We start from the raw sequence: 27,168 nt of genomic DNA, 5'->3' as shown, positions 1-27,168 counted from the left end.
TAGAGATTTTGTCTAAATTCTGATTAGACTGATAGAGGAGGAATTGCATGACCAATGGTAATTGTCTTACGGGGTAAAATGCACATGATTATTTCCAGATTGAAGGGTTAACTTTATAAACCCAAATTCATCAGCCAGCTTTGCCACCCGTGGCCGCTGGATGCCGCCACAGACGCCTTTACTGAAACCATAGACAAACAGGCGACCTGATCGCCCAGAGAGGCTCCTCCAACCCCCACCCCGGAGACGCTCTTGATCCTCCTTGGAGCCTTCCCTCACAGGGACTGAAGGCGCGAGTGGAGAAAGTCTCACGAGAGTGAAAGCAAGTCTCGCGATTTTTAAAATTTGTTTGTTTATTTATTTTTACCTAGCGCCTGACAACTGGACGGTTGCTCCAGGTAGAATCCCTAGAGTGGCTTGGCCTGACATTGGAGTGAGACCTCAGCCCCAGGCTGGGGTTCTTTCAATTTAGAGGAGACGGATTCAGATGGGCTACAGGTAATTGGTACTCACCCTCTCCGGAAGAGAACTCCTTTTCTCCCTCCCAAGAGGAATTTAAGCGGACTCCCATTCTCTCCTTCCAATCCCCCAATCTCTTCTCATCTCCATGACAACTGTTCCTTCTCCCCTTCGTTCACGTCTCCACCAACCACCCTGCTTTTCTCTTACTCCCCAAGAACTTAAGGGGGACCCGACCTGCAAGTTGGGTGGGGGGTGGAGATGGGGGTGATGTTTTCGGGATTATTGGATGGGACTGAGAGGCTGGAGTTGACCCTCTGTTCCGGTAAACGAGGTAACCCCAGAGACAGAACTCATTCTAGAGCCTCTACAGCCTCCCCTGAGAAACAGCGACAGCCTTGGGAAAACCGAAGGAACCTAAGTCGCTATCTATAAACGAATACTGTTTAGCCCGTGTGCCTGTGTGTGCCTAACAGCTTTGGGGAGCTGGTGTAGAAGTTGGCTGTTGTTTCCCTCCATGATTCTCTGGTTCCTCAGCTAGCTTGTCAGCAGTTCCTAAATATGGATTGCAGCAGGATGATCTCACTGCTTGATCTTGGGCCAAGAAGCCTTAAGGAAAGTTTGAATGGGGGTGAAGTTTTCATGTGAAACTAATGTCTTGGGTGAGGAACAGGATGAATGCTGGTTTGGAATCGCACCTCTCCGCATAGTGTTTAATGTCTGGTGATATGAGCCTATGTAATCGTGTCTCCTTTTGCTTAGACCAAGATTGTTGAAAACCAGACATATGATGAGCGTCTAGAGATTAACGACTCTGAAGAGGTTGCAAGTGTTTATACTCCAACCCCAAGACACAGAGGTAAGAGAGGAATGAAGAGGAAAGCAGAAAAAATGGTTCTCAGAACAAAGGGCAGGATGGATTCATGATTGTCTCCAAGAAGTTTCTATTTTGTCATAGCAAATGTTGGCTTTCAGAGTGAAGTTACTTCACTTGCTATTGTTTCTGTTTCCTAACTAGTTAAGGGGGATGAAAACACAGCCTCCCAGATTCTGGGATATTCTTCCAACCTGATCAGTGTTTCCTAATACCATTTACTTTATGATACTGTTCTGCTCACAATCTGACAGGGGTTCATGTTTTGTTTTGTTTTGTTTTTAACTTATCAAAACTGTTTTGCTCCACTTTGAAAATGCTTCAGTAACCTTTCTTTAATCTGCAATCCCAATAAAAATCTCAGTGGAATAATTGAAGAGGATTTGACACCATCATTTATTTAACAAACATTTTTCTTAATGTATATTGTGTGTCAGCCTTATGCTTGTCACTAGGTGTACAGTATTAAAAGAGATGTTGATTCTGCCATCTGATGCTTGTAATCATTGGAGACAGGTGACAAATGAATAGATAAAATTACGAGATGTGATCAAACAATATGGTGAATGTTTAAATTTAAAAAATTGTATTACAGTAAAAGACACATTATCATTAATCCCCCTTAAAATACTCCCCCTTGCTTTGAACACACTTATCCCATCATTCTTGCCACTTTCTGAAGCAGTTCTGGAAGTCCTCTTTCGTGAGTGTCTTTAGTTGTACTGTCATCGTGGCTGCCTCTATGTCCTGAATCATTTTGACTGTGGGGAAGAATCAGAAGTTGCACCGTGCCAGATCCAGTGAATAAGGTGGATGAGGACACACCGTAATGTTTTTATTTGACAGAAATTGCCATGTACCAGAAGCGATGTGTGACACAGCGCATTATCATGATGGAGGATGATTTATGGCACACTTTAAAACACACCTTCTCAGGGCGGACGGGTGGCTCAGTTGGTTAGAGCGCGAGCCTCTGGGCAACAGGGCTCCCAGTTCGATTCCCACATGGGCCAGCGAGCTGCGCCCTCCGCAACTAGAATGAAGTCAACGGGATGCCGCTGAGCTCCCGCTGAGCTCCCAGGTGGCCCGATGGTTCAGGTGGTTGGAGCACAGGCTGTCAACCACAAGGTTGCTGGTTCGACTGCTGCAAGGGATGGTGGGCTGCACCCCCTGTAACTAAGATTGATCACAGCACCTTGAGCTGAGTTCCCAGATGGCTCAGTTGGGTGGAGTACGTCCTCTCAACCACAAGGTTGACGGTTCAACTCCCACTAGGGATGGTGGGCTGTGCCCCCTGCAACTAACAACGGCGACTGGACCTGGAGCTGAGCTGTGCTCTCCACAACTAAGATTGAAAGGACAACAACTTGACTTGGATGGAGCTGATGAGTCCTGGGAAAAACACACTACTGTTCCCCAATAAAAAGTCCTGGAAATACACACTGTTCCCCAATAAAGTACTGTTCCCCTTCCCCAATTAAAAAAACCCCCACAAAAAAACCTCTCACCTATAGCTCACACCCTACTGAGTGCACCGAACAAGTTGAAACTTGTCACACACTGTTAGTAAGTCACACACCACTTCCTGTATTGAAGATCCCTGGCTTTCTGTTGGATGGCACTCGGCAGCAGCATTCACCGTATTTTTTTATCACAACAGAAGGGCTCCATGTCACACATAGCTTCTGGTATGGCAATTTCTGTCAAATAAAAACATTATGGTGTGTCCTTATCCACTGGATCTGGCACCGTGCGACTTCTGGCTCTTCCCCAAAGTCAAAATGACCATGAAAGGTAAATGTTTTGAATCGATTCAGGACATCAAGGCAGCCACAACAGCGCAACTGTCAGGATATATATGTATGTGTGTATATATATACACACACACACACATACACATATGTATATACATATATGTGTATATATGTATGTACATATATATACACATATACATACACGTACATATGTGTATGTATACACATATATACATATGTATGTATATACATATGTACGTATATACATATATACACACACGTGTGTGTGTATATACACACATATATATGTATATATGTGTGTATTTATCAGGGATGCCAAGAAAATGTATACAAGTGGACACTTTGGTTAGTGTTGCTCAAGCAGTAGTTTGCCGTAATCAGAAGTGTCTGGATGCTGATGGTAACCACTTTGAGCCCGTCTTCTAATTGCAGAAATCAAACATGACTTGTATTCATCTTTTGTTATCAGTATATATTGAGTATTACAATTTTAATAGTTTTTTTCTTTCTTAAAATGTGTATACAGTTTTTTGGCACCCTCTGTATACAGACACCCAGGTTTTGACTTGAGCATGTTTTTAACCTTGCTAGTGTGAATGTGATAATTTGTTTTTAGTTTGGGAAGTTTAGTAGGCTGAAAAAATGGCGTTTAACTGGCATTTATTTGATTTAGAAATCATGCCAGTTGATATCTTACATCTGGTTATGCTTTTAGAATATCTCTGGTTAATTGTTCAGAGTATTTTTATAGTTGTTATCTTGTGGGCACTGATACAGATTTATATTTGTGACTATAATTTGCCAGGAGCTGGGTCAGTTTTTTCCATTAAGTTTTTTCATTTGATCCTTACGACAGTCATGAGTGAGAAATATTATTGATCTCATTTACAGGTGGGAAAATACTAGACTCAGAGAGGTTAAGTCATGTTGTCCAAATGGTAGAGTTGTTCTTCAAACCCAGTCTTCTGAACTATAAATCCAGCACTTTTCACTTTACTAATCACTAACCTCATTTTACCAATGTATAAACTAAGGGCAACTTTATACTATTTATGTAATGCAGATAATCATTAGAATAATATCCAACGCAATGCCTTAAGCACAGTAATGTTTAGCAAATATGTCTTGAATTGAATTGACAGAGCCATGCTTAGAATTAATTTTCCTATGCTTTAGCTAGCTGTTCATATAAACCCTGTTCCATAAAATGGTTAGAGCATAAAATATTATAAACTTAAAATATTTGTCTTTAAACATCATTTTAACAATAACCTAAAGGGAAAACTTTTTTTCTAAGGACGTTCTCATTCTGCCCATCTTCCTAACAAGACTATGGCTGATAACAGCAGTGATGAGTATGAAGAAGAAAATAACAAGGTGCAGTATAACCCATAGCTTCTTGTGGAATTTCTGCTTTGATTTTTTTTTTAGTGGTTAGTTTGAAATGGCACCAGTTCAGTAGTAAACATTTCTTGAATACTCACCTCTAGTAGTTGGGTACCTTTGAGCTCATGGAGGAAAATCAAGAAGAAAGAGCCTTACGATTTTGACGTCAGGAATAAAGCCTACTGTTACAGCTGACTGTTTGGTGAGGAATTTCGTATAATGTAGGCAAGTGTTTTGCAAACTTTACTGATCATAAGAATAAACTGGGAGTACTTAATATTTAAAAATGCAGATTCCCTGTCCCTACCCAGAACTACTGAATCAGAGTCTTGAAGGTAAAAGCCTGGGAATTTATATTTTTAGCAAGCACTCCAAGTAATTCTCATAATAAAGCAAGTTTGGAATTTTGTTTTAGGCACTTGTTCATTATCAACATTTGTTATACTGCCAATATTATCTGCAAGAGACTTTAATTTTGAAGTCTTACGATCCAGATGTCACTTTATTGTCACTTTATGAACCTAGAGAATCACCCTGTTTATGAAAGACAGACAGAAAAATACCTACAACTCTGGCCAGATGGGGCCTTAACGTTGCAGTGTGCGTGCTTAACGGCCGGTGTACGCAGCCTTAGCACGTGGCCCAGTGGTTTCATTCTACTTGTCCTTTACTAACAGGAGCTTTGAAAACTCAGATGAAGAAGAATATTTGAAGTAATGCAGAAAGCTGTAGTGATATAGACTGATTTCATAAAAAACCTAAAAGGTAATGTTTTAAGGTAGACCCACTGTGTAACTACTGTGTGGTTTTAATATCTTACCCACAAAATAATTTTTTAGGCATTTGTCTGTAGTATATAAAGTCCTCTCCCTTTAGATCAGGTATTTGCAAAGTAGAACTTTGAAGAAGCAAACAAAAGAAAAGTGAACAATTTTCCTGAACTGACCTAAATTTGTATATTCACCCTACATTTTTCTGGTCTTCATCATGATGTGGTCAATATTCAAGGCTCATTTGTTTCCAAATTAGTGTGCACCCAGAATCAGCAGAAAGGATCTGCTTTTGAATAATCTTTAAATTGGCAATCAATATTCTTAAAAAGCTCCTTTTGTCAAACTGCTTCCCATGTGAACAAGGATAATTTTGGCAGGCTTTAAATTAAGAAAGAACGCTATGGAGGATTCTAATTTTTTTTAAGTGTGTTTTTCCAGGACTCGTCAGCTCCAAGTCAAGTGGTTGTTTCAATCTAGTTGTGGAGGGCGCAGCTCACAGTGGCCCATGCCGGGATCCAACCAGCAACTTTGTTGTTCAAAGCACTGTGCTCTAACCAACTGAGCTAACCTGCCACCCCTAGAGGATTCTTATCAATTGTATACCGATAAAGCTTAGTCACTGAATAAATTCTGCAACTGTGTATCATCTGTCGCACATAATTACAGATTGAAATATACTTTTATCTATGTATAATAAATCTGTGTTGGGGCCTGCCCGGTGGCTCAGGTGGTTGGAGCTCTGTGCTCCTAACACCGAAGGCTGCCGGTTCGATTCCCACATGGGCCAGTGGGCTCTCAATCACAAGGTTGCCATTTCGATTCCTCGACTCCCGCAAGGGATGGTGGGCTGCGCCCCCTGCAACTAAGATTGAACATGACATCTTGAGCTGAGCTGCCGCTGAGCTCCCGGATGGCTCAGTTGGTTGGAGCACGTCCTCTCAATCACAAGGTTGCCGGGTTCGACTCCCGCAAGGGATGATGGGCTGCGCCCCTTGCAACTAGCAACGGCAACTGGACCTGGAGCTGAGCTGCGCCCTCCACAACTAAGACTGAAAGGACATGACTTGGAAAAAACAGTCCTGGAAGTACACACTGTTCCCCAATAAAGTCCTATTCCCCTTCCCCAGTAAAATCTTAAAAAAAAAAAAAAAATGTGTTTTAACTAAAAATAAATAAATCTGTGTTATGCTTAGAGGAAAGTGTGACCAGTAGCAGTTTTTGATGTCTTATATTGTGTCACAATTTTATGTACCAATAGCTGCTTTACTATAAAAGAAACGTTGAATAATTTTAGAACTAGAATCAAATATCTGTTACCATCAGTATAAGCTATATAGCAAATGGAAACCAAGCTTTCAAAACCTACTTTTAAAGGGGGCCAATTGGTCATCCTTCAGGTCCTAAGTGAGTGCATGCTACAGGTTCCAAGCCACAGAGGCAAAGACATGGACCCCGTCCCAACTGCCTCTGCAAGCCCCAAGCATCACCAGACCCCTTCTCATGGACTTGAGAGGGTGGGATGGTACATAGAAAACCAGAAACTCAGAAAGGTAGGTTTTAATGCCGTTAGAAGAAGAGTCTTTTATCTTAAGATATAATGTATAGTCATTGCATTTAACTTCTGGGGGAAGGGAAGGGAAATTTGGATCCGTCAGATACCCATCAAAGAGAATGGAAATAGAAAAGCTCTGGAACTGCTGGTCAGAATTCAGGCGCAGTGTTGATTATGAACTTTCTTCTTTTGATAGTTACAAGTAGCTTACTCTGGATAGTCTGCAAATTAAATACTAGATTTTCTCCCTGTGATCTTTGTGTTAAGATCTCCTCAAGTTTGTCTTCCCCACTTCATCTTCCCGTATTCCCTCCCAAAATAATTATTTAGAGTTGCCTTTCTCCAAAATTCTTTCAATTTTAGAATTGAAACTGACTGGATAATTTATACAGAGGTCTCAGGATCGCCTAAGTAATAGGTAAAATAGATATAATTTGGATAAAATTTATATCCAGACCTCAAGTACAGAAATAGAATGTTAGAGAAAGTGGGGACCCAGTTTGTAGCTAAGCAGGAGCAGAAAAAGGTTTTTGAGGCCCTTCTGGGGAGTGCTGCCTTTTCTTTCTGGTGATGTGATGCCAGGTGGAAGGGTATTGGTTGCGGCAATAGGCGAGAACTGGGCATAGGTACACTAAATTTCTCTTTATATGGGCCTTTCTGTGCCTACTCCTCAGGGGAAGAAGGCCTCACAGCTGACATCTCAACGGGGCTTCAGTGAAAATGATGATGATGACGATGACGATGATGACGACGACGACTCATCTGAAACTGATTCTGATGAAGAGGATGATGAAGTGCACGGAGCCCCTCTGGAAGGGTGAGGAAAGCCCCCTGACAAGGAGGAAAATACCTTCAAAACACTGGACTGGGAGGATATCAATTAAAAGTGAAATTCCAGCCACTCTTTTGATCTCCTCTATTTAGGATTTTCAGATGTCTCAGAAACCCAACATAATGAGTTTTCATTCTTTTCTGGCTCCATGGCCTCACTGAGTCCTTGATGTCACTTGCACTGTCTGAAACATTTGTGGGCTCAGGGATTTCACAAGAATTTGCTGAGTAAATCTAGAAGATGGTTCCTGACTTCAGGGAGTTCACATTCTGGGAAAAAGGAAATCCATTTATATACATACATACCAAAGCATTTCTGTTTTGCAAGGAAGACATACATGCATAGGAGTATTTCTACTTTAGGGTCAGGTCCTTTTTGGACAAGCAGAGAATAGGTTCTTCAGGAGTCCCACATTGAGGCAAAATGTTCCTGAATGATGCTTAAGTAAAGAAATCTCCTTACCCCAAGCCTTGGTGTTACATTGGTCATGTCCCATCCCTATAGGTTTTAATCAAAGTGGATTCTAAGGCCCATCCATTTAAAATACAATTACTGGGGGGGATGAATTTTGGACAGGAGGCCACCATCCTCACAGAATGCTGGCATTTTGAATAAACCTGCTTTTTTCCTACCAAAACAAACAAACAAACAAACAAACAAACAAACAATTATTGGTTAAATAAATGATGGTGTAGCCAATCAATAGAATTCTATGTAGCCCTTGGAAAATATGAGGCAGCACTCTATGCACTGGTAAAGAACAATCTCGAGGAGATACTGTTGAATTTTTAAAAGGTATAGAAGTTTTATGTTTTGCTACCATGTGTACAAAACAAATATTTCATAGACTATCTCCAGGATACACTAGAAAATAATAATAGTGATTACTTTTGGGAGGGGAACTTGGTGTCAAGGAGAGAGGGGTGGAAGGGAGATATAACTTTTCAATGTATACATTTTGTGTCTTTTATTTTGTATTGTGTGCATGCATCATTTATTAAATAAACTAATAGAAATAGTTACCTTTGGATTATCCACCTGTGGGTAGACATGAAGTAAATTAGGCAAATGTTTAATACCAGACTGACTTCATGCTTCCCAGCACACTGTATGATCATGTTCTGCTTCCATAAATTATAATCAGGGGAAAGGAAAACTGTGTAAGTCATTAATCTACAGAGGGTGCCAAAAAAATGTGTATACGTTTTAAGAAAGTAAAAAACTATTAAAATTGTAATACTCAATATATACCAATAACAAAAGATGAATACAAGTCATGTGTATACATTTTTTTGTCACCCCTGGTATTTAATTTTTTGTTAAGCAACTCTGCCTAGAACAACCTTATTAATAACTTTCCAAGTCACTTATATACTTTGCCAATGTTCATTACAGTTTACGTAATTATAGTTAATATGTGTTCTATTTTTTTACTGTATACATTTCATGTATCAATACAAGTATTTTTAAATAACTATGTACTATTCAACTTGACATACCTAAAACTAACCATTACTCAAATTTGGATATTTTATTTGTTTCTAATTTTTTTACTTTTATAAATAACACTGTGAAAAACATCTTGGAAAACATTCCTTTTTTTCTTGGCAAACTGTTTTCATGCCAGAAATTAAAATCTCATTCCATCTTTTCTCTTCATCCCTTTCATTGAAAAAAATGGCAAACAATTTTGGCTACATTCTAAAATTTTTAAAAATTAATATTTTGGATTTTCTGCAGCTGTGCTGTACTTTACTGCCAGAGATAACTGAGAGCTAATCATAATAAATTTCAAAGTTACCTTGCAGACCACCCAGGAAAGGCAGATGTGAGTGGAGCAGAAACTAGGTTCAGAGTCATGTGCCCTGTGGTCAGAGTACCACACAGGCTGAACCAGGCCTCAGCAACATCCACTCTTCTCTGGCCTCCTTGAGTCCTATTTTTCTTTCCCCAGGGCGTATGATCCTGCAGATTATGAGCATTTGCCAGTTTCATCTGAGGTGAAAGACCTCTTCCAATATATCAGTAGGTGAGTTTTAGGACTTCCCACCATAACCCTCCAGGCCGTACCTTGCCCTTTCCTACCTCTAGTCTGAAACAGAGCCATTCTCCTTTGAATTGTTTTAGCCTTAATGTAAGTTTTTCTGTCTCCACTTTCCCTTGGCAATATCTCCTAGGTATACACCTCAGTTGATTGAGCTGGACCACAAACTGAAACCTTTCATTCCTGATTTTATCCCAGCTGTCGGGGATATTGATGCATTCTTAAAGGTACAGTCGGAGCATCCTAAAAATGACTCCTTAGGTGTTTCTTCTGACCCCTCTATTACTCTAGCAGTTCCGCTAATTACCTTGACTAGCATTGGATACCTGGATATATAATCTTCATTTCGTTAGAATTCTTAACCTTGCTCTCTATACTCCATATTATATTCATTGCTATTAGGTAATGTTTGATTATCTCATTATATGTTAAAAATTTGTCATATTTGCCTCCTAGTTATCCATGACTTCAGCTTTATATTTAAGATCCTATAGATCATGTATGTTTTTCAAGATGATTTTAGTACACCATGATATACAGGCATGCTAGTTACTAGTAAGTAATAATGATGAACCAGAAGAGTTCTTCCTCTTCAGTTTATTGGAAACAAAATGTGTGGCCTTTTTATGTCCCTCATTTTTTCTGCATTCTTGCTTTTCTCCTAACCAGGTCCCACGTCCTGATGGAAAGCCTGACAACCTTGGTCTATTGGTATTGGATGAGCCTTCTACAAAGCAGTCAGACCCTACTGTGCTCTCACTCTGGTTAACAGAGAATTCCAAACAACACAACATCACAGTAAGATACTAGCCTCGTACAGTCCCCAGCTGGAGAGGGCCAGAGTGAAGGCCTTGCTGGTATTTGTGCAGTTGACTCACTGCCTATCAAAAGGGATGACTGTGGTTGCAGGACAGTCCTATCTTTTAAACAACAGTTTTATTGAGATATAATTAATCTACCATAAAATTCGCCCTTTTAAATTGTACAACTCAGTGATTTTTAGTTATTCACAGAGCTGTACAACCGTTACCATCTAAGAACATTTTCTTCATTCCAAAAAGAGACCATGTACCCATTAGTAGCCATTCCTCATTCTCACCAGCTCCTAGACCCTGGTAAATACTTCATTTCTTTTCTTAGGGCTGAATAATATTCCATTGTATGGACACACAACATTTTGTTTATCCATTCACCAGTTGTTTCTACTTTTCTTATGCTGCTGTGAACATATACAAGTTTTTGCATGGACATATATTGTTATTTTTCTTAGATATGTATGTGGGAGTGGGAATGCTGGGCTACATGGTTGCCGTTTAATATTTTGAGGAACTGCCAAACTATTTTCCAAAGTGGCTGAACCATTTTACAATCCGACCAGTAATGAATGAGAGTTCCAGTTCTCCACATCCTCATCAGCATTTGTTACTGTCTTTTTTTAAATTTACATTTTTATTAGTTTCAGGTATGCAAAGCAACGTAATAGACATTTAAACCCCTCGTAAAGTGACAACCCACCCCCTAAGCTACTACCCCTCTGACATCTTATATAGCTGTTACAATACCATCAACTGTCTTCCCTATGTTGCACTCCACATCCTGTGACTATATATAGCTATATATTTAGATATAGTTGACATTCAATATTATTCTACTTACATGATCTTTACAACATTGTTGATTATATTCCCCATACTGTATCAATTTGTATTTCTTAATGCCTTCATCTTTTTCACCCTGACTCCAACCCCATTCCCATCTATCATCCTGACAGATCTAGTACCTATCTGGCACCATACCTCGTTATTACAATATTATTGACTATATTCCTTATGGTATACCCTACATCCCCACGGCTACTGTGTAACAACCAATGTGAACTTCTTAATCCCTTCCCCTTTCACCCCTCCTTAACCCCCCTCCCATCTTAAAGAAGTCCCTCTAAGATTCCTTGTAATACTGGTTTGGTGGTGATGAACTCCTTCAGCTTTTTCTTGTCTGGGAAGCTCCTTATCTGTCCTTCAATTCTAAATGGCAGCCTTGCTGGATAGAGCAATCTTGATTGTATGTCGTTGTTTTTCATCATTTGGAATATTTCCTGCCACTCCCTTCTTGCTTGCAAGGTTTCTGTTGAGAAATCAGCTGACAACTTATGGGGGCTCCCTTGTAGGTAGCTAACTACTTCTCTCTTGCTGCTTTTAAGATTCTCTCTTTGTATTTAACCTTTGGCATTTTAATTATGATGTGTCTTGGTGTTGGCCTGTTTGGGTTTGTCTTGTTTGGGACTCTCTGTGCTTCCTGGGCGTGTACGTCCATTTCCATCACCAGGTTAGGGAAGTTTTCTGTCATTATGTCTTGAAATAGGTTTTCAGTTTCTTGCTCTGTCTCTTCTCCTTCTGGTACCCCTATAATGCGAATGTTGGTACACTTGAGATTGTCCCTGAGGTCCCTTAAACTCTCCTCAATTTGTTGGATTCTTTTTTCTTTTTGCTGTTCTGGTTGGGTGTTTTCTGCTACCTTATCTTCTACATCGCTGGTTGGATCCTCTGCTTCATGTAATCTACTGTTGATTCCCTGTAATATATTCTTTTTTTTTTATTTATCTGTTGGGGTGACAATTGTTAGTAAAATTACATAGATTTCAGGTATACAATTGTGTATTACATCATCTATAAATTCCATTGTGTTTCACCACCCAGAATCAGTTCTCCTTCAATCACCATGTATCTGATCCCCCTTACCCTCATCTCCACCCCCCGCCCCCTTACCCTCTGGTAACCACTAAACTATTGTCTGTGTCTATGAGTTTTTGTTTCTCATTTGTTTGTCTTGTTCTTTTGTTGCTTTTGGTTCATATACCACATATCAGTGAAATCATATGGTTCTCTGCTTTTTCTGTCTGACTTATTTCGCTTAGCATCATACTCTCAAGATCCATCCATGTTGTCACAAATGTTCCTATATCATCTTTTCTTACCTCCAGATAGTATTCCATGTGTATATATACCACAACTTCTTTATCCATTCATCTATCGAAGGACAGTTTGGTTGTTTCCACGTCTTGGCCACCGTAAACGAAGCTGCAATGAACATTGCAGCACACGTGTCTTTATGTGTAGATGTTTTCAGATTTTTGGGGTAGATACCCAGGAGAGGGATTGCTGGGTCATATGGTAATTCTATTCGTAATTTTTTGAGGAACCTCCACACTGCCTTCCATAACGGCTGCACCAGTCTGCATTCCCACCAACAGTGTATGAGGGTTCCTTTTCCTCCACAGCCTCTCCAACACTTGTTACTATTTGTCTTGTTGATGATAGCCATTCTGACTGGGGTGAGGTGATATCTCATTGTGGTTTTTATTTGCATTTCTCTGATGATTAGTGATATTGAGCATTTTTTCGTATGTCTATTTGCCATTTGTATGTCCTCTTTGGAGAAATGTCTCTTCAGGTCCTCTGCCCATTTTTCAATTGGGTTGTTTGTTTTTTTGTTGTTGTTTCATGAGTTCCTTGTATATTTTGGATATTATCCCCTTATCGGAGGCACTGTTTGCAAAAATCTTCTCCCATTCAGTTGGTTGCCTCTTTATTTTGTCAATGGTTTCTTTTGCTGTGTAGAAGCTTTTAAGTTTCATATAGTCCCATTCGTTTATTTTAGCTTTTACTTCCATTGCCTTTGGAGTCAAATTCATAAAATGCTCTTTGAACCCAAGGTCTATAAGTTTAGTACCTATGTTTTCTTCTATGCAGTTTATTGTGTCAGGTCTTATGCTTAAGTCTTTGATCCATTTTGAATTAATTTTGGTACATGGTGACAGATAGCAGTCCAGTTTCATTCTTTTGCACGTGGCTTTTTTTTTTGCACGTCTGCACCATTTATTGAAGAGGCTGTCTTTCCTCCATTGTATGTTTTTAGCTTCCTTGTCAAAAATTATCTGTCCATATTTATGTGGTTTTATTTCTGGGTTCTCAATTCTATTCCATTGGTCTTATGTGTCTGTTTTCCTGCCAATACCATGCTGTTTTGATTATTGTAGCCCTGTAGTACAAGCTAAAGTCAGGGAGTGTGATACCTCCAGTATTGTTCTTTTTTCTTAAGATAGCTTTGGCTATTCGAGGTCTTTTGTGGTTCCAAACAAATCTGATGATTTTTTGTTCTATTTCGTTAAAAAATGCCATTGGGATTTTGATGGGGATTGCATTAAATCTGTATATTGCTTTGGGTAATATAGCCATTTTAACTATGTTGATTCTTCCAATCCATGAGCACGGAATGTCTTTCCATGTCTTTGTGTCTTCTTCAATTTCTTTCAAAAATGTCTTATAGTTTTTAGCATATAGGTCCTTCACATCCTTGGTTAAGTTTATTCCTAGGTATTTTATTTTTTTTGCTGCAATTGCAAAAGGAATTGTTTTTTGTATTTCTTTTTCTGAGATTTCATTGTTAGTATATAGGAATGCAATGGACTTTTGTACGTTGATTTTGCAGCCAGCAACTTTATTCGTTGATTGTTTCTAACAGCTTTTTGATGGAGTCTTTAGGGTTTTCTATATATAGCATCATGTCATCGGCAAAGAGTGATAATTTAACTTCTTCATTCCCAATGTGGATGCCTTTTATTTCTTTCTCTTGCCTGATTGTTCTGGCGAGGACTTCCAACATTATGTTGAAAAGCAGAAGTGATAGGGGACAGCCCTGTGGTGTTCCTGAACATAGAGCAAAGGGCTTCAGTTTTTCACCATTAATTATGAGATTAGCTGAGGGCTTGTCATATAAGGCCTTTATTATGTTAAGGTATTTTCCTTCTATACCAATTTTATTAAGTGTTTTAATCATAAATGGATGTTGTATCTTGTCAAATGCTTTTTCTGCATCAATTGATATAATCATATGATTTTTGTCCTTTATTTTGTTTATGTGATGTATCACATTGATGGATTTGCGGATGTTGAACCATCCTTGTGCCCCGGGGATGAAACCCACTTGGTCGTGATGAATGATCTTTTTAATGCATTGTTGTATTCGATTTGCTAGAATTTTGTTTAGGATTTTTGCATCTGTATTCATCAGAGATACTGGTCTGTAGTTTTCTTTTTTTGTGTTGTTCTTACCAGGTTTTGGTATCAGGGTAATGTTGGCCTCATAAAATGAGTTACGGAGTACTGTCTCTTCTTCAATTTTTTGGAAGAGTTTGAGCAGGATTGGTATTAGATCCTCTTTGAAGGTTTGGTAGAATTCACTAGTGAAGCCATCTGGTCCCGGGCTTTTGCTTTTGGGAAGATTTTGGATGACTGATTCAATTTTATTACTGGTGATCGGTCTGTTTAGATTTTCCAGTTCTTCATGGTTCAGCCTTGGAAGGCTATATGTTTCTAAGAACTTGTCCATTTCTTCTAGGTTATTGAGTTTGGTGGCATATAGTCCTTCACAGTATTCTTGGATGATCCTTTGTATTTCTGTGGTGTCCGTGGTAACTTCCCCTTTTTCATTTCTGATTTTGTTAATTAGTGTCTTCTCTCTTTTTATCTTAGTGAGTCTAGCCAAGGGTTTGTCAATTTCGTTAATCTTTTCAAAGAACCAGCTCTTTGTCACATTAATTTTTTCTATTGTCATTTTGGTCTCTATTTCATTTAGTTCTGCTCTGATTTTTTTTGTTACCTTTCTTCTGCTGACCTTGGGTTTCACTTGTTCTTCTTTTTCTAGTTCTTTAAGGTGTAACATGAGGTTATTTATTTGGGATTTTTCTTGTTTCTTGAGATAGGCCTGTAATGATATAAATTTCCCTCTTAAAACTGCTTTCGCTGCATCCCCAAAATTTTGGTAGGATATATTTTCATTGTCATTTGTTTCTATGTATCTTTTGATCTCTCCTCTAATTTCTTCTTTGACCCAGTCATTCTTTAAAAGTATGTTGTTTAATCTCCATGTGTCTGTGTTTTTTCCAGCTTTCTTTTTGCAGTTGATTTCCAATTTCAAAGCCTTGTGATCAGAGAATATGTTTGGTATGATTTCAATCTTCTTAAATTTGCTGAGGCTGATTTTATGTCCCAATATATGGTCTATCCTTGAGAATGTTCTACGTACATTAGAAAAAAATGTATAGTCTGATGTTATAGGATGAAGTGCTCTATAAATGTCAATTATGTCCATTTCATCTCTGGGGCATTTAGGGCTGCTATTTCATTATTTATTTTCTGTTTGGATGATCTATCCATAGCTGTCAATGATGTATTTAGGTCCCCTAGTATAATTGTGTTTTGGTCAATTTCTGCCTTTAGTTCCATTAGTGGTTGCTTAGTATATTTCGGTGCTCCCTGATTGGGGGTATAAATATTGATGACTGTTATGTCTCCTTGTTGTATAGTCCCCTTTACCATTATGAAATGTCCATCTTTGTCTCTTTGTTTTTCACCCTGAAGTCTGTTTCATCTCATATCATTATGGCTACACCTGATTTTCTCTGGGTACCATTTCCTTGGAGTGTCAATTTCCACCCTTTCACTTTGAGTCTATGCTTGTCCTTGTAACTGAGATGTGTCTCTTGGAGACAGCATATAGTTGGATTTAGTTTTTTGAGCCAACCTGCTCCTCTGTGCCTTTTTATTGGTGAGTTCAGTCCATTTACATTTAGGGTGATTATTGATATGTGAGGATTTCCTATCATTCTAGCTTTAAGAATGTCTCCATTGTTTCTTTGCCTTTTTATTGTTGTCTGTTATTTCGGTGTGTTGGCATTCTATGATGTTTCCCTGTGTTTCTTCTTTTATTACAGTATATATTTCAGTTCTGGATTTTTTTTGAGCGGTTACCCTTAAGTTTGTGTAAAAGAATGTTTGATATTTAGAATCCATTTTCTTCAGCATGCCTACTTTCTCCATTCCCATATTCTGGTTCAGGCCTTTATTCTGCCCCTTTTTATGTTTTGGTTGCCACAAATTGTCCCTGTTGATGGTGGGTCGAATAGCCTCCTTTAGTATTTCTTGTAGTGCAGGTCGTGTATTAGAAAATTCCCTCAGTTTCTGTATGTCTGGAAAGGTCTTTATTCCTCCTTCATATCTAAAGGATATCTTTGCTGGGTATATTATTCTTGGCTCATAATTTCTCTCTTTCAATAGTTTGAATATTTGGTTCCACACCCTCCTGGCTTGTAGAGTTTCTGCTGAGAAATCTGATGATAATCTGATGGGCTTTCCTTTGTAGGTTATCGTCTTCTTTTCCCTGGCTGCCTTGAGGATTCTTTCTTTGTCAGTGATTTTTGACAGCTTCAATACCATGTGCCTTGGAGAAGGCCTGCTGGGGTTGAGGTAATTAGATGTTCTATTTGCTTCTTGGATTCGGGGATCCAGTTCTTTCCACAAGTTTGGGAAGTTCTCATCAACTATTTGTTTGAATATATTCTCTGTTCCCTTCTCTCTTTCTTCTCCTGCTGGTATGCCCATTATTCTTATGTTGCTCTTTCTGATGGAGTCAGAAAGTACTTGTAGAGTTCTTTACTTTTTTTTAAGTCTCAAGTCTCTTTCTTCTTCCATCCGTGTAATTTCCAGATTTCTATCTTCGATGTCACTGATTCTTTCCTCCATCTGGTCAACTCTACTACCTAAGCTGGCTATTTCATTCTTAATTTCTTCTATTGAGTTCTTAATCTCCAGAAATTCTATTTGGTTCTTTTTTAAAATTTCAACTTCTTTGGTAAAATGTTCATGTTGTTCTTTGATTGCGTTTCTGAGTTCATTAAACTGCCTTTCTGTGTTTTCTTGCATCTCGTTGAGTTTTTTCAGAACTGCAATCTTGAATTCTCTGTCATTTAAGTCACATATTTCCATATCTTTTAAGTTCATTTTCTGGAGACTTTTCACTTTCTTTCTGAGCTGTCTTGTTGTCATGGTTATTCATGGCAATTAATGATTTATTATTTCTCTTCCTAGACATCTACAGGAGTAGGTTCTGCAACAGGTTGATAGGAAAAGGTCTTTCTTTTGTTTTCCAGTATGTGTTGGTAGAATGTTTTATTTTCTCTCCGATGCAGCCTTTTTTTCTCTCTCACACTGTAGTGTTATATTTTCTCTGCACTATTCCAGCTTCTCACACAATGGGGGGTTCCCTGGAAGGCGGGCTTCTCCTCTGTTAACAGTTTGCCTGGGTCATAGGGCACTGTGTCCCTGTCAGGATGCAGAGAGCTTTTGAAGTTCCAAAGCTCTTCCTACACCAGATTCAGAGCCCGTGTGTTTCAGCAGTTCTGTTTACCCCTGCCGGGATCCACCTATATAGGTGGGGACAGGGGCGGGGTGAGTTGTGAGAGGTGGTCCAGAGCAATGGCGGCGACCACCACCACAGCCGGCCGTGCTCCCTTCCTTTTGCTGGAATTAGTTGGGCTGCGAATCTGTGTCTGTGGATCACAGTTCTCAGAACTGCAAATATTTTGTTCTTTTGATCTGACACTGCTACTGTTCCGCTTCTAGCACTGGGCAGGTGGGGGCGGGGCGAGCTCTGGGAGGGTAGGGAGGGGGTGACTAGTCTCAGTGCCTAAGGCTTCCGCTCTGTGTGGCAGTAAGGGCCTACACCACCAGTTTCCGCCTTCTTCCCTCAGCTCTTGCTCTGAGGTCTCTGCTGTGAGTGTTGGGTTCAGCCGTGTTATATGCTGTCCCCTCAGCCCTGTGGGCCATAAACGGAGCTGAAGCAGTCCAAGTTCTTCCCTCTCCCGCAGCTGTGGTAGTTCCGGGATGCAGCGAGCTCGGAGCACTGAGCTAGGTCTGCGTCTTGTGCCCACGGGGCCCCGTGTCTGCACTTCTCCCTTCCCTCCTCCCCTACTCGCGCAATTTGCCCACCTTTAGGTGAATTCAGTAGTGAGACTCTTCGTCTTGCCTGTCTGCTGTGCAGGGAGTCCTTTGTAGAGTTATAGTTTTTCAATTTGTTGTAAATTCCAGGGGAGATTTGCAGAGGCTCACCTCCCACTGCCATTTTTATGACCGGAAAGTCAGTAATATGTTCTTCATTTCCATTATAGGATCCTTTATTTCTGAATGGTTCTTTTTTATGGTTTTCATCTCCATTTCTATGCTTTCTATCTCTCTGTTGAAGTTCTCCCTGAGATCACTGAGCATTCTTATAACTAGTGTTTGGAACTCTGTGTCTGGTAGATTGCTTATCTCTGTTTTGCTTAGTTCTTTTTCTGGAGCTTTGTTCTGTTCTTTTATTTGGGACATGTTTCTTTGTCTCCCCATTTTGGCTGCCTCCCTGTGTTTCTTTCTATGTATTAGGTAGGGCTGCTATGTCTTCCAGTCTTACTAGAGTGGCCTTATGTAGTAGGTGTGCTGTGGGGGGTCAGTGGCACAGTCTTTCTGGTCACCTGAGGCACGTGCTCCAGGTGTGTCCCTTGTGTGGGATGTGTGTGCCCTCCTCTTGTAGTTGAGCCTTGATTGATAATTGCATATCAATGTGAGGGACTGATCCTTGGGCGCACTCGTTGTGAGGACTGGTCTTGACTACCGTGGATGAGTTGTTGTGCAGAGGCTGATCCTATGGAGCAGGCTCTGACTCAGCAGGTCTCTGGTGCCTGCCCAATCTGCCCCATAGGTGTGTCGTACTTGGAAGCAGCTGGGTGATGCTCCAGCTCGTTTTGAAGCTGGGCACTGGGGTTGCCAGCCCCAGGATCACCTTGGAGGGAATGTACTGTAGGTCTGCTTCAGCCTCAGCCTGTGCCCCACTCACAGCTACCCAGCAGTAGCCAAAAAGAAATCCGCAGATGTCTGTCTCCCATGCTGTGTTTGGAAGTGCCTTGAGGGGCCAAGCCACAAACCAAGGCTGGCTTCCACTAGTGCCGGCTTAGGGCCAGAGGTACAGGAGACGCTCAAGCCAGATGCTGTTTGTCCATCTGCTTGTCTGGGTTGTTCGAACCTTTGAGAGACCCTAGGGAAGTCTGCAGCTTGATCCAAGGCTGGTCGTCTGCATGAAAAAGGCACTGGAAGTAGCCTGGGTGTGCCCCAAAGTTGGATGGGGCCAGGTCTAAAATCACCAGAATAGGGTGAACGAACAGCAGAGACTCAGAAATGGCAGCCGCCTGTGTTCGCATGCCAGGAAGGGGGAGGGCTCAACAAAAAAACAATGGCCTCCATCAGCAACCCCATCCAGGAGAAAGCCATCTCTCCCGTCCCCGTCCCAAGCCAGACAACTCAATTCCCCGCAATTTGTCCCTGTCACCTTTCTAGGTGCTGTTATAGTGCTGGGGTTCAGAGTGAGTGATTCCGTTGGTGGGTAAGTCTGTGCCGGGTCCCTTTAAGAGGAGCGCCTGTGAGTGCAGCCGCACTCAGTCTCCCTCAGTCACTATCTCCGCTGGTTTTCACAACCAGAAATTATGGGACTTCTCTCCCCAGCACTGGAACCCTGGGCTGGCGTGAGGCTGGTATCTCTCGCTCCTTTAGGGGGTGGAGGGATCTCTACAGCCAAAATAGCCCTCCCAATCTTTAATGGTCACATGCGGTTCTGGGACCAGCACGTTCTGCATCTCTGACCTTCCTACCAGTCTGGAGGTGGCTTCTTCTGTAAGTCTTTAGTTGAAAGGCTTCAGTTCAGCTTGATTTTAGGCAATTCTCAATAATGGTTGTTTTGTAGATTAGTTGTAATTTTGGTGTGGTTGTAAGAGAAGGTAAACACAGTGTTTACCTACTGCGCCATCTTGGTCATCTCTCTTTTTATTGTCTTTTTTATTCTAGCCCTTCTAGTAGGTGTGAAATGGTATCTCATTGTGATCAGTCTTATCCTATTGACCTGTCCCTGTCCCATGGTTCCAGAAAATTTTATCAGGGTTTCCTGTAACCTTCAATTGGCTGCGATCAGGCATCCCTTCTCATCAGCTACCTTGTGTATGAAATAACAGCATATGATGAGTCACTCTGTAAAAACAGGAAAGCTACTTCAGTGCCATCAGCCAGGCTTCCCCCTTGTTTTTTTTTTTTTTTTTTTTTTAGCAACATATGAAAGTAAAGAGCCTGGAAGATGCAGAAAAGAATCCCAAAGCCATTGACACATGGATTGAGAGCATCTCTGAGTTACATCGTTCTAAGCCCCCTGCGACTGTGCACTATACCAGGTAAGAAATACCACGTTCTTTACCACAGTAACCCATGGTAACCTTCACCACCTGTGAACCCATTTCTTCTGAGAAGAGACGGCCCAACAGCTGGGGACATATTTGATCAACCTGAGGTCCTATGGATCCTGGCAGCTACTGGCTGAGATTGTAGACATAAAAATTGTGATTTATCTGGTATTATTACTTAGCCAGCTTTTCCAAACCCCAGGGTCTGGGTAAGTTTGGTCTTCCCAGTCTGTGTTCTCCTGAAATCCTAATGTGCCAGATTGAGAACTCCTTTCATTCTAAATGTCCTGATCCAAAGGTTGCTGATGTCAATTGTCCATGTTTCTTGTTTATATACTTTATATACCCTATACTTTAGGCCCATGCCTGATATTGACATGCTGATGCAGGAATGGTCCCCAGAGTTTGAAGAGCTTTTGGGCAAGGTGAGTTCAAGGTAGAAGGAGCTAAGAAAGTATGGCATGCACTCTAGAGCCCAGTGTTTTCTCATTTTCCATATTATCATTAACTCATTAATTGAAGTATTACACACAATCGGAAATGTACATGGGTTAATTTTCACTAGCTGAACACCTCTGTGTAAATCAACATACTAGATCAAAAAATAGAACATTGCAGGCGGCCGGATGGCTCAGTTAGTTAGAGCGTGAGCTCTGAATAATAGGGTTGCCGGTTCGATTCCCACATGGGCCAGTGAGCTGCGCCCTCCACAATTAGATTGAAGACAACGAGCTGCCACTGAGCTTCCGGAGGGGCAATCAATTGGCTCAGTTGGTTAGAGTGTGAGCTCTCAACAACAAGGTTGCTGGTTCAATTCCTGCGTGGGATGGTGGGCTGCACCCCCTGCGGCGACTGGATTTAGAGCTGAGCTGCGCCCTCCACAACTAGATTGAAGGACAGTGACTTGGAACTGATGGGTCCTGGAGAAACACTTTGTTCCCCAATATTCCCCAATAAAATTAGAACATTACTAGCATCCTAGAAGCCCCCTCATGCTCCCACCTCTCAACGTAAAACCACCCTGATTTCTAACAACATAGATTAGTTTTGCCTATTTTGTATTTTATTTAAATGTAATGGTACTCCTTTGTGTCTTATTTCTTATCTGTATCGTTCATCCATATGGAGATTCATTCATATTGTTTCATACATTGTGGTTGTACATTTGTTCTCATTACTGTATAGTATTCTATTGTTTGAATATGTGACAATTTATTTATTCATTCTATGGTAGCCGTTTGGGTAGTTTCCAGCTTGGGATTATTATAAATTACTATGGAATATTACTGTAATATTTCTATGAATTTCTAACACATACCTTTTGATGAATATGTGTACTTCCTGTATTATTACTTTTCCACAGAGATATTTATGCTATTCTAAGAAGCTGATGTCCTATTTATAATTACCTCAAATTAAAAAAAGAAAGAAAAAACAGGAGTAAATTTAATAAGGAATTGGCAAGATTTTTTTTTTTGAAAGCAAATTATAAAACTTTTATGAAGGGCAGACACAAGATCTGAATGAATGAGGAGTTAAGCCATGTTCCTAGATGGGAGGATTCAATCTCATGGCACTGTTAAGTCCTCCCCAATTTACTATGTTAGTGTAACACTATTTCTATCAGGATTTTAACTGCATTTTTTTAGAAATTGAAAATTTGGTAATAAAAGTTACCTGAGAGAATCAACTTTTAAGACTACTCATAGAAATTATAGGAAAAAATAATGCAGGATTTGGCCTATCACATTAGAAACACATTGTAAAACTGTAGTAAATAGAACAATAATATATTGGCATAGGAATAGAAATAGGTTAGCAGCACGTAATAATCTGAAAGCAAACCCATGTATATGTGGGAATTTCATGTATAAGAAAGGTAGTATTTTAAATAATTGGAGATAGAATGGGTTGTGATGAGACCATTGACTACCCATTTGACAAAAATTAAATTAGGTCTATGCCTCAACCATATGCATACGTGAATTTCAAATGAATTAAATAGTTAATGTAAAAATAAAGCTATACAAGTACTATTTTTAAAAATAGGAGAACTATTTAATACTGTTAGTATGGTTAGGTGTTTCTTAGCATAATAAGAAAATAAAAAATTATAATGGGGAAAATGTGATAGTTACCGTAGACAAAGTTAAAAGTGTGATGGGCTGAGAAAAATTACTTAAATATATATATATTACTATCCATGCAAAGAACTCTTACGTATCAAGAAAAGAAAACTGAGCAACGATGATTAACAGGTCTTTCCTGGCCACCATATTTAAAATTACTACACCAGCTCCCCTATGTTCCCCTCCCTCTTTCCCTGCTTTTCTTCCATAATACTTAACCTTCTAACATACTGTGTACTTTACTTACTTTGTTTTTTTTTCCCTCCCTACTAAAATATAAGCTCTATGAAGACAGTTTTTTTTTTTTTTAACGTTTATTGGGGAATTGTGAAAGCAAAGAATTTGAAAACAATCTCTTTCCTCACAGCATTTTAAAGCTGTAGCTGAGGAAACATGTCTGATTAGGGAATTAGGGAATTGATTGTAGTAAATCCATTCAGTGAAATGATTATACAGTGGAATATTATTTGGCCTTTTTTGCTCTGATACAGAGAAATATCAATGATGCTGTTAAGTGAAAAAAGGAAATTACAGAACTATATAAGCTCTTATTTTTGTAAAAAGAGAACAAAACATTTTTAAAGAAGCTAATGGTCTTTAAACTTACAATATAACTTGGTTAGATCCAAAATCTGTCACCTGAGATGTCATGTCCATTTTTTCTGTTCCTTTGGTGTCCAAGGACCATTAGGCCTTATAATACTAAGTTAACTATCAATATTTAGACATAACCTGGTTTCAGTTTCTTCTTCACACAGGAAGACAGCATGGTAGTATATTTTACTTACAAAATCCTTTGGTTCTGTTAGATCATCTGCTAATTTGGTGGTTAATTAATATGACCGATTTCATTTTACTGATGAGAGAAAAACAAACAAACATGTTGTATTACTTGCTAGGGCTACCATAACAAAGTACCACAGACTGGGTGGCTTAAATAACAGAAATTTATTTTATTTTCTCACTTCTGGAGGCTAGAAGTGGGAGATAAAGTTGTCGGCAGAGTTGATTTTTTCCCAGAACCTTTCTTCTTGGCCTTCTTCTCCCTGTGTCTTCACATGGTCTTCCCTCTGTGTGTGACTGTCTTAGTTTCCTCTTCTTGTAAGGATATCAGTCATGTTGAATTAGGGTCCACCCTAGTGGTCTCCTTTTCACTTAATTATCTCCGTTAAGACTATCTCCAAGTAGAGTCATGTTCTGAAGTTAGAACTAGGGGTTAGGATCTCAACATATGGATTTTGGGGGAATACCATTTAGCCCCTAACATGTATGTGTTATATTAGGAACTCTTTTTCTTCAGAGAGTGAGTTCAGCCTTTTGACTTTGGTCCATCCCATATGTCTCCTAGGTGAGCCTGCCCACGGCAGAGATTGATTGCAGCCTGGCAAAGTATGTTGACATGATCTGTGGTAAGCTCTTCCATCCCGTCCTTGTCTCCGTCTCTGGATAAACACACTGTGGGCTTTTTTTTTTTTTACTGTGGGCTTTTGAAAAGCTTTGTTTACTCTGGGGAGATGGCATCCTCAGTTAAAGCCTGCACTGTAAGCCAGTTGTGCTGTTGGCAGCACTCCAGGGTGGCATTTGGGCTTCTGGGACGTGTTTGCCCAGTATTTTACCCCCAAGGCCATAGTAACACATCCCATCTGGGAGGGGATTGGCTATCCTAAACGGAAATGCTCCATAAGTCATGGATTTTTGTTTGGTTCTGCACATGGGAGTTCTTGATTTCAGCCATCCTAGACATCCCTATCTACAAGAGTCGGATTCAGTCCCTCCACCTGCTCTTTTCCCTCTACTCGGAATTCAAGAACTCACAGGTAAGACTAGCCCTGGAGATTGACTTAAACTGTAGTGAGGACGGCTGCAGTCTCCACTGTTCTGAGACTGCTGTGGTTGTGTCCTGTGACAGTGGGCATGTCTCTGCCTAGAGTTGCCATTACCATTCTCTATAATTAAGAGAGCTGCAAAACAGGCAAGGGTAGGGCTTTTAAAGGAAGGGAAAGTAGAGGTGATACGGGCTTTAGACAAGGTTAGGTAAGGCTCTACAGAGGATAGTCACTCTTACAGGAGAACCAAGTAGCCTAATGAATGGAAGCAGGAAGGAAGGAATAAAGGGGTTCATTTTTGAAAGAGATGGGGCAAATTTCTAGCTGTTTTTCAAAGACAACACCAAGGAATTGTTTTGGAAGTAAAGCTGGGAGAAAATTGAAGCTTAAAGTATTGTGAAGAGGTTAGTTCTTGCTAAAATGTAGCAACTAGCATATCCCAAATACTCCATGCTCCCTCTCCTCTTTCCTCACAGCATTTTAAAGCTCTAGCTGAAGGCAAGAAAGCATTCACCCCTCCATCCAACTCTACCTCCCAAGCTGGAGATGCAGAGACTTTAACCTTCAGCTGAGACACCTCCCAGGTCACTCTCTTTCAAGGCTGAGCAGGCTCCTCTATCCCAGCTGAGAAGAAGAGATTGTTAGCAGCCACCTGGCGTCCTTGCCTGTGACACAGCTTGTCCTACTATCTTACCTTCTCTGCCAGAAAGCACTGCACGTGCTTGTTACATGGCTTCTGCCTGTCCTGATTTTCGTCCCATGGGAATTGTGCATCTCTGCCACTGGGGACTTGAATTAGAAGAATTGGATTTCTGGGATGCCAGGATGCTCAGCTTAGGAGGAAACTTTAAAAGATGTTCTTTTTCGGGTAACAATGGAATTATTTTCTTTCATTCTTAAAGTTAGTTGGCAAAGATTTTACAAATAAAATACTCTTTCAGGTTATCCTGCTGCTCTTTTTTTGGGGGGTAATAATCAGTATATAATCTATCATCTTTAATTTTATGTACATGAATATAATGTATATCAACTTTATACAACTTTATGTACATGAGATACAGTATTTAAACATTTTATTCAACAGGTAAGAATTTACAATATAACTGACTAGGGAGCTGTCTATTTAATGTATACTTAGATTAGATCTGTATTTAAAAGGAAAAGAATCTAATACCGTGTTTCCCCGAAAATAAGACCTAGCCGGACGATCAGTTCTAATGTGTCTTTTGGAACAAAAATTAATATAAGACCCGGTCTCATTCTACTATAATATAAGACTGGGTCTTATAATAATAATATAATATAATATAATACCAGGTCTTATATTAATTTTTGCTCCAAAAGATGCATTAGATGATCCTGCTAGGTCTTATTTTCGGGGAAACAGGGTAGTTTACTATCATAGAAACACTGACATTTAAAACAAGACTATAAAATAATTTACATATATCCTAGCATCTATAGAAAGGAAAGATTTGTATTTTGTGGCTGTGTGCAATGAATGGCGTATTTTAAATATTTAGGTAATAAAATGTTGTAGAAGCAGTTCATGCAGTGGTCAAAGCAAGGGATGGCCGTTCCTTCAAGGTGTCCTCTGTCTTCAACATCAGTGGACATAAGACGCACACTAGGTACAACTGGTGCACACTAAAACAAGTCTCCAACAGTTACACAAGTTGGCATCCTTTCTTCCAACTACAAGTACAGGTAACGACTTCTCTCAGCTGTGGGGAATAGTCAATTTACACTTAAAGTGATTTACTGTCTGTCCTGGCGTTCTGTGTAATGTGTCTGTATACCAGGTAACTAACAGAACTTCCTGGTTTTCACGACTTTACTCTCATACTTCACAGAGTGCTCCGCATGTCTTATGACATAAACATCCAGCATATCCTGCTATTCTATAAAATGAAAGAGAAAAGGCAGACTGAGCATAATGTAGAGAAGGAACTTGGCCTAGTAATAGACATTAAGTGAATAGCAGTTTAAGCAAATCAACTTTGTGAAACAAAATCAAACACCAGTCCTCCAAAATTGGCAGTAGAGGGGAATCATTTTTCTCCTGGAACTTATTTTTTCTGGCGTCTCTCACCAGTTAATGCTGCCCGCCTTACAGGCTCTCTGCCTGTCTAGCTCCAGACCTGCCTGGTTGTCGTCTCAGGGAGCCTAGCTATTTCAGTAATCAAGGTAAGAGATAACTGTACCTTGGATTAGGGTGGGAGTGGTGGTAGTAGTAGAGATGGACAGATTTGGGAAATATTTTGGAGGGTGTATCAGCCAAGCTCCAGTCAGGAAGTCAGAAACCATGCTAGTTACTTCTAAGAAAGGGTGTTAAATATGGGAAATTGGTTACAAAAGTGTTGGAAGGGCTCAAGAAACAAAAGGAAGAATGAAGGGTGCTTAAGAAATGAAAGGTTAAAGGG

The 27,168-nt window shown here is 40.0% G+C and overlaps 1 protein-coding gene across 6 annotated transcripts; it reads left to right on the top strand.

Annotated features, from left to right (window-relative positions):
• The first annotated feature begins 245 nt into the window (after nt 1-245).
• Nucleotides 246-25,690, top strand: IFT46 (intraflagellar transport 46). 6 transcript variants are annotated; one of them, XM_033121359.1, is made up of 13 exons: nt 246-498; nt 1,222-1,318; nt 4,406-4,485; nt 6,665-6,817; nt 7,494-7,636; nt 9,606-9,680; nt 9,829-9,922; nt 10,365-10,493; nt 20,660-20,781; nt 21,149-21,215; nt 24,268-24,328; nt 24,635-24,736; nt 25,222-25,690. In XM_033121359.1, exons 3-13 carry the CDS (start codon nt 4,441-4,443, stop codon nt 25,227-25,229), a joined length of 999 nt encoding a protein of 332 aa, XP_032977250.1. In that variant the 5' UTR covers nt 246-498; nt 1,222-1,318; nt 4,406-4,440; the 3' UTR covers nt 25,230-25,690. The 6 variants fall into 6 exon arrangements, with proteins under 6 accessions (XP_032977250.1, XP_032977252.1, XP_032977251.1 ...); XM_033121361.1 differs by having other exon boundaries at nt 247-498; nt 24,268-24,308; nt 24,651-24,736; XM_033121360.1 differs by having other exon boundaries at nt 247-498; nt 24,638-24,736.
• The last annotated feature ends 1,478 nt before the right edge of the window (nt 25,691-27,168 follow it).

This window comes from Rhinolophus ferrumequinum, chromosome 11 (genome assembly GCF_004115265.2).
Source record: "Rhinolophus ferrumequinum isolate MPI-CBG mRhiFer1 chromosome 11, mRhiFer1_v1.p, whole genome shotgun sequence".
Taxonomy (NCBI): domain Eukaryota; kingdom Metazoa; phylum Chordata; class Mammalia; order Chiroptera; family Rhinolophidae; genus Rhinolophus; species Rhinolophus ferrumequinum.
This window is presented reverse-complemented; position numbering and strand designations above follow the sequence as displayed.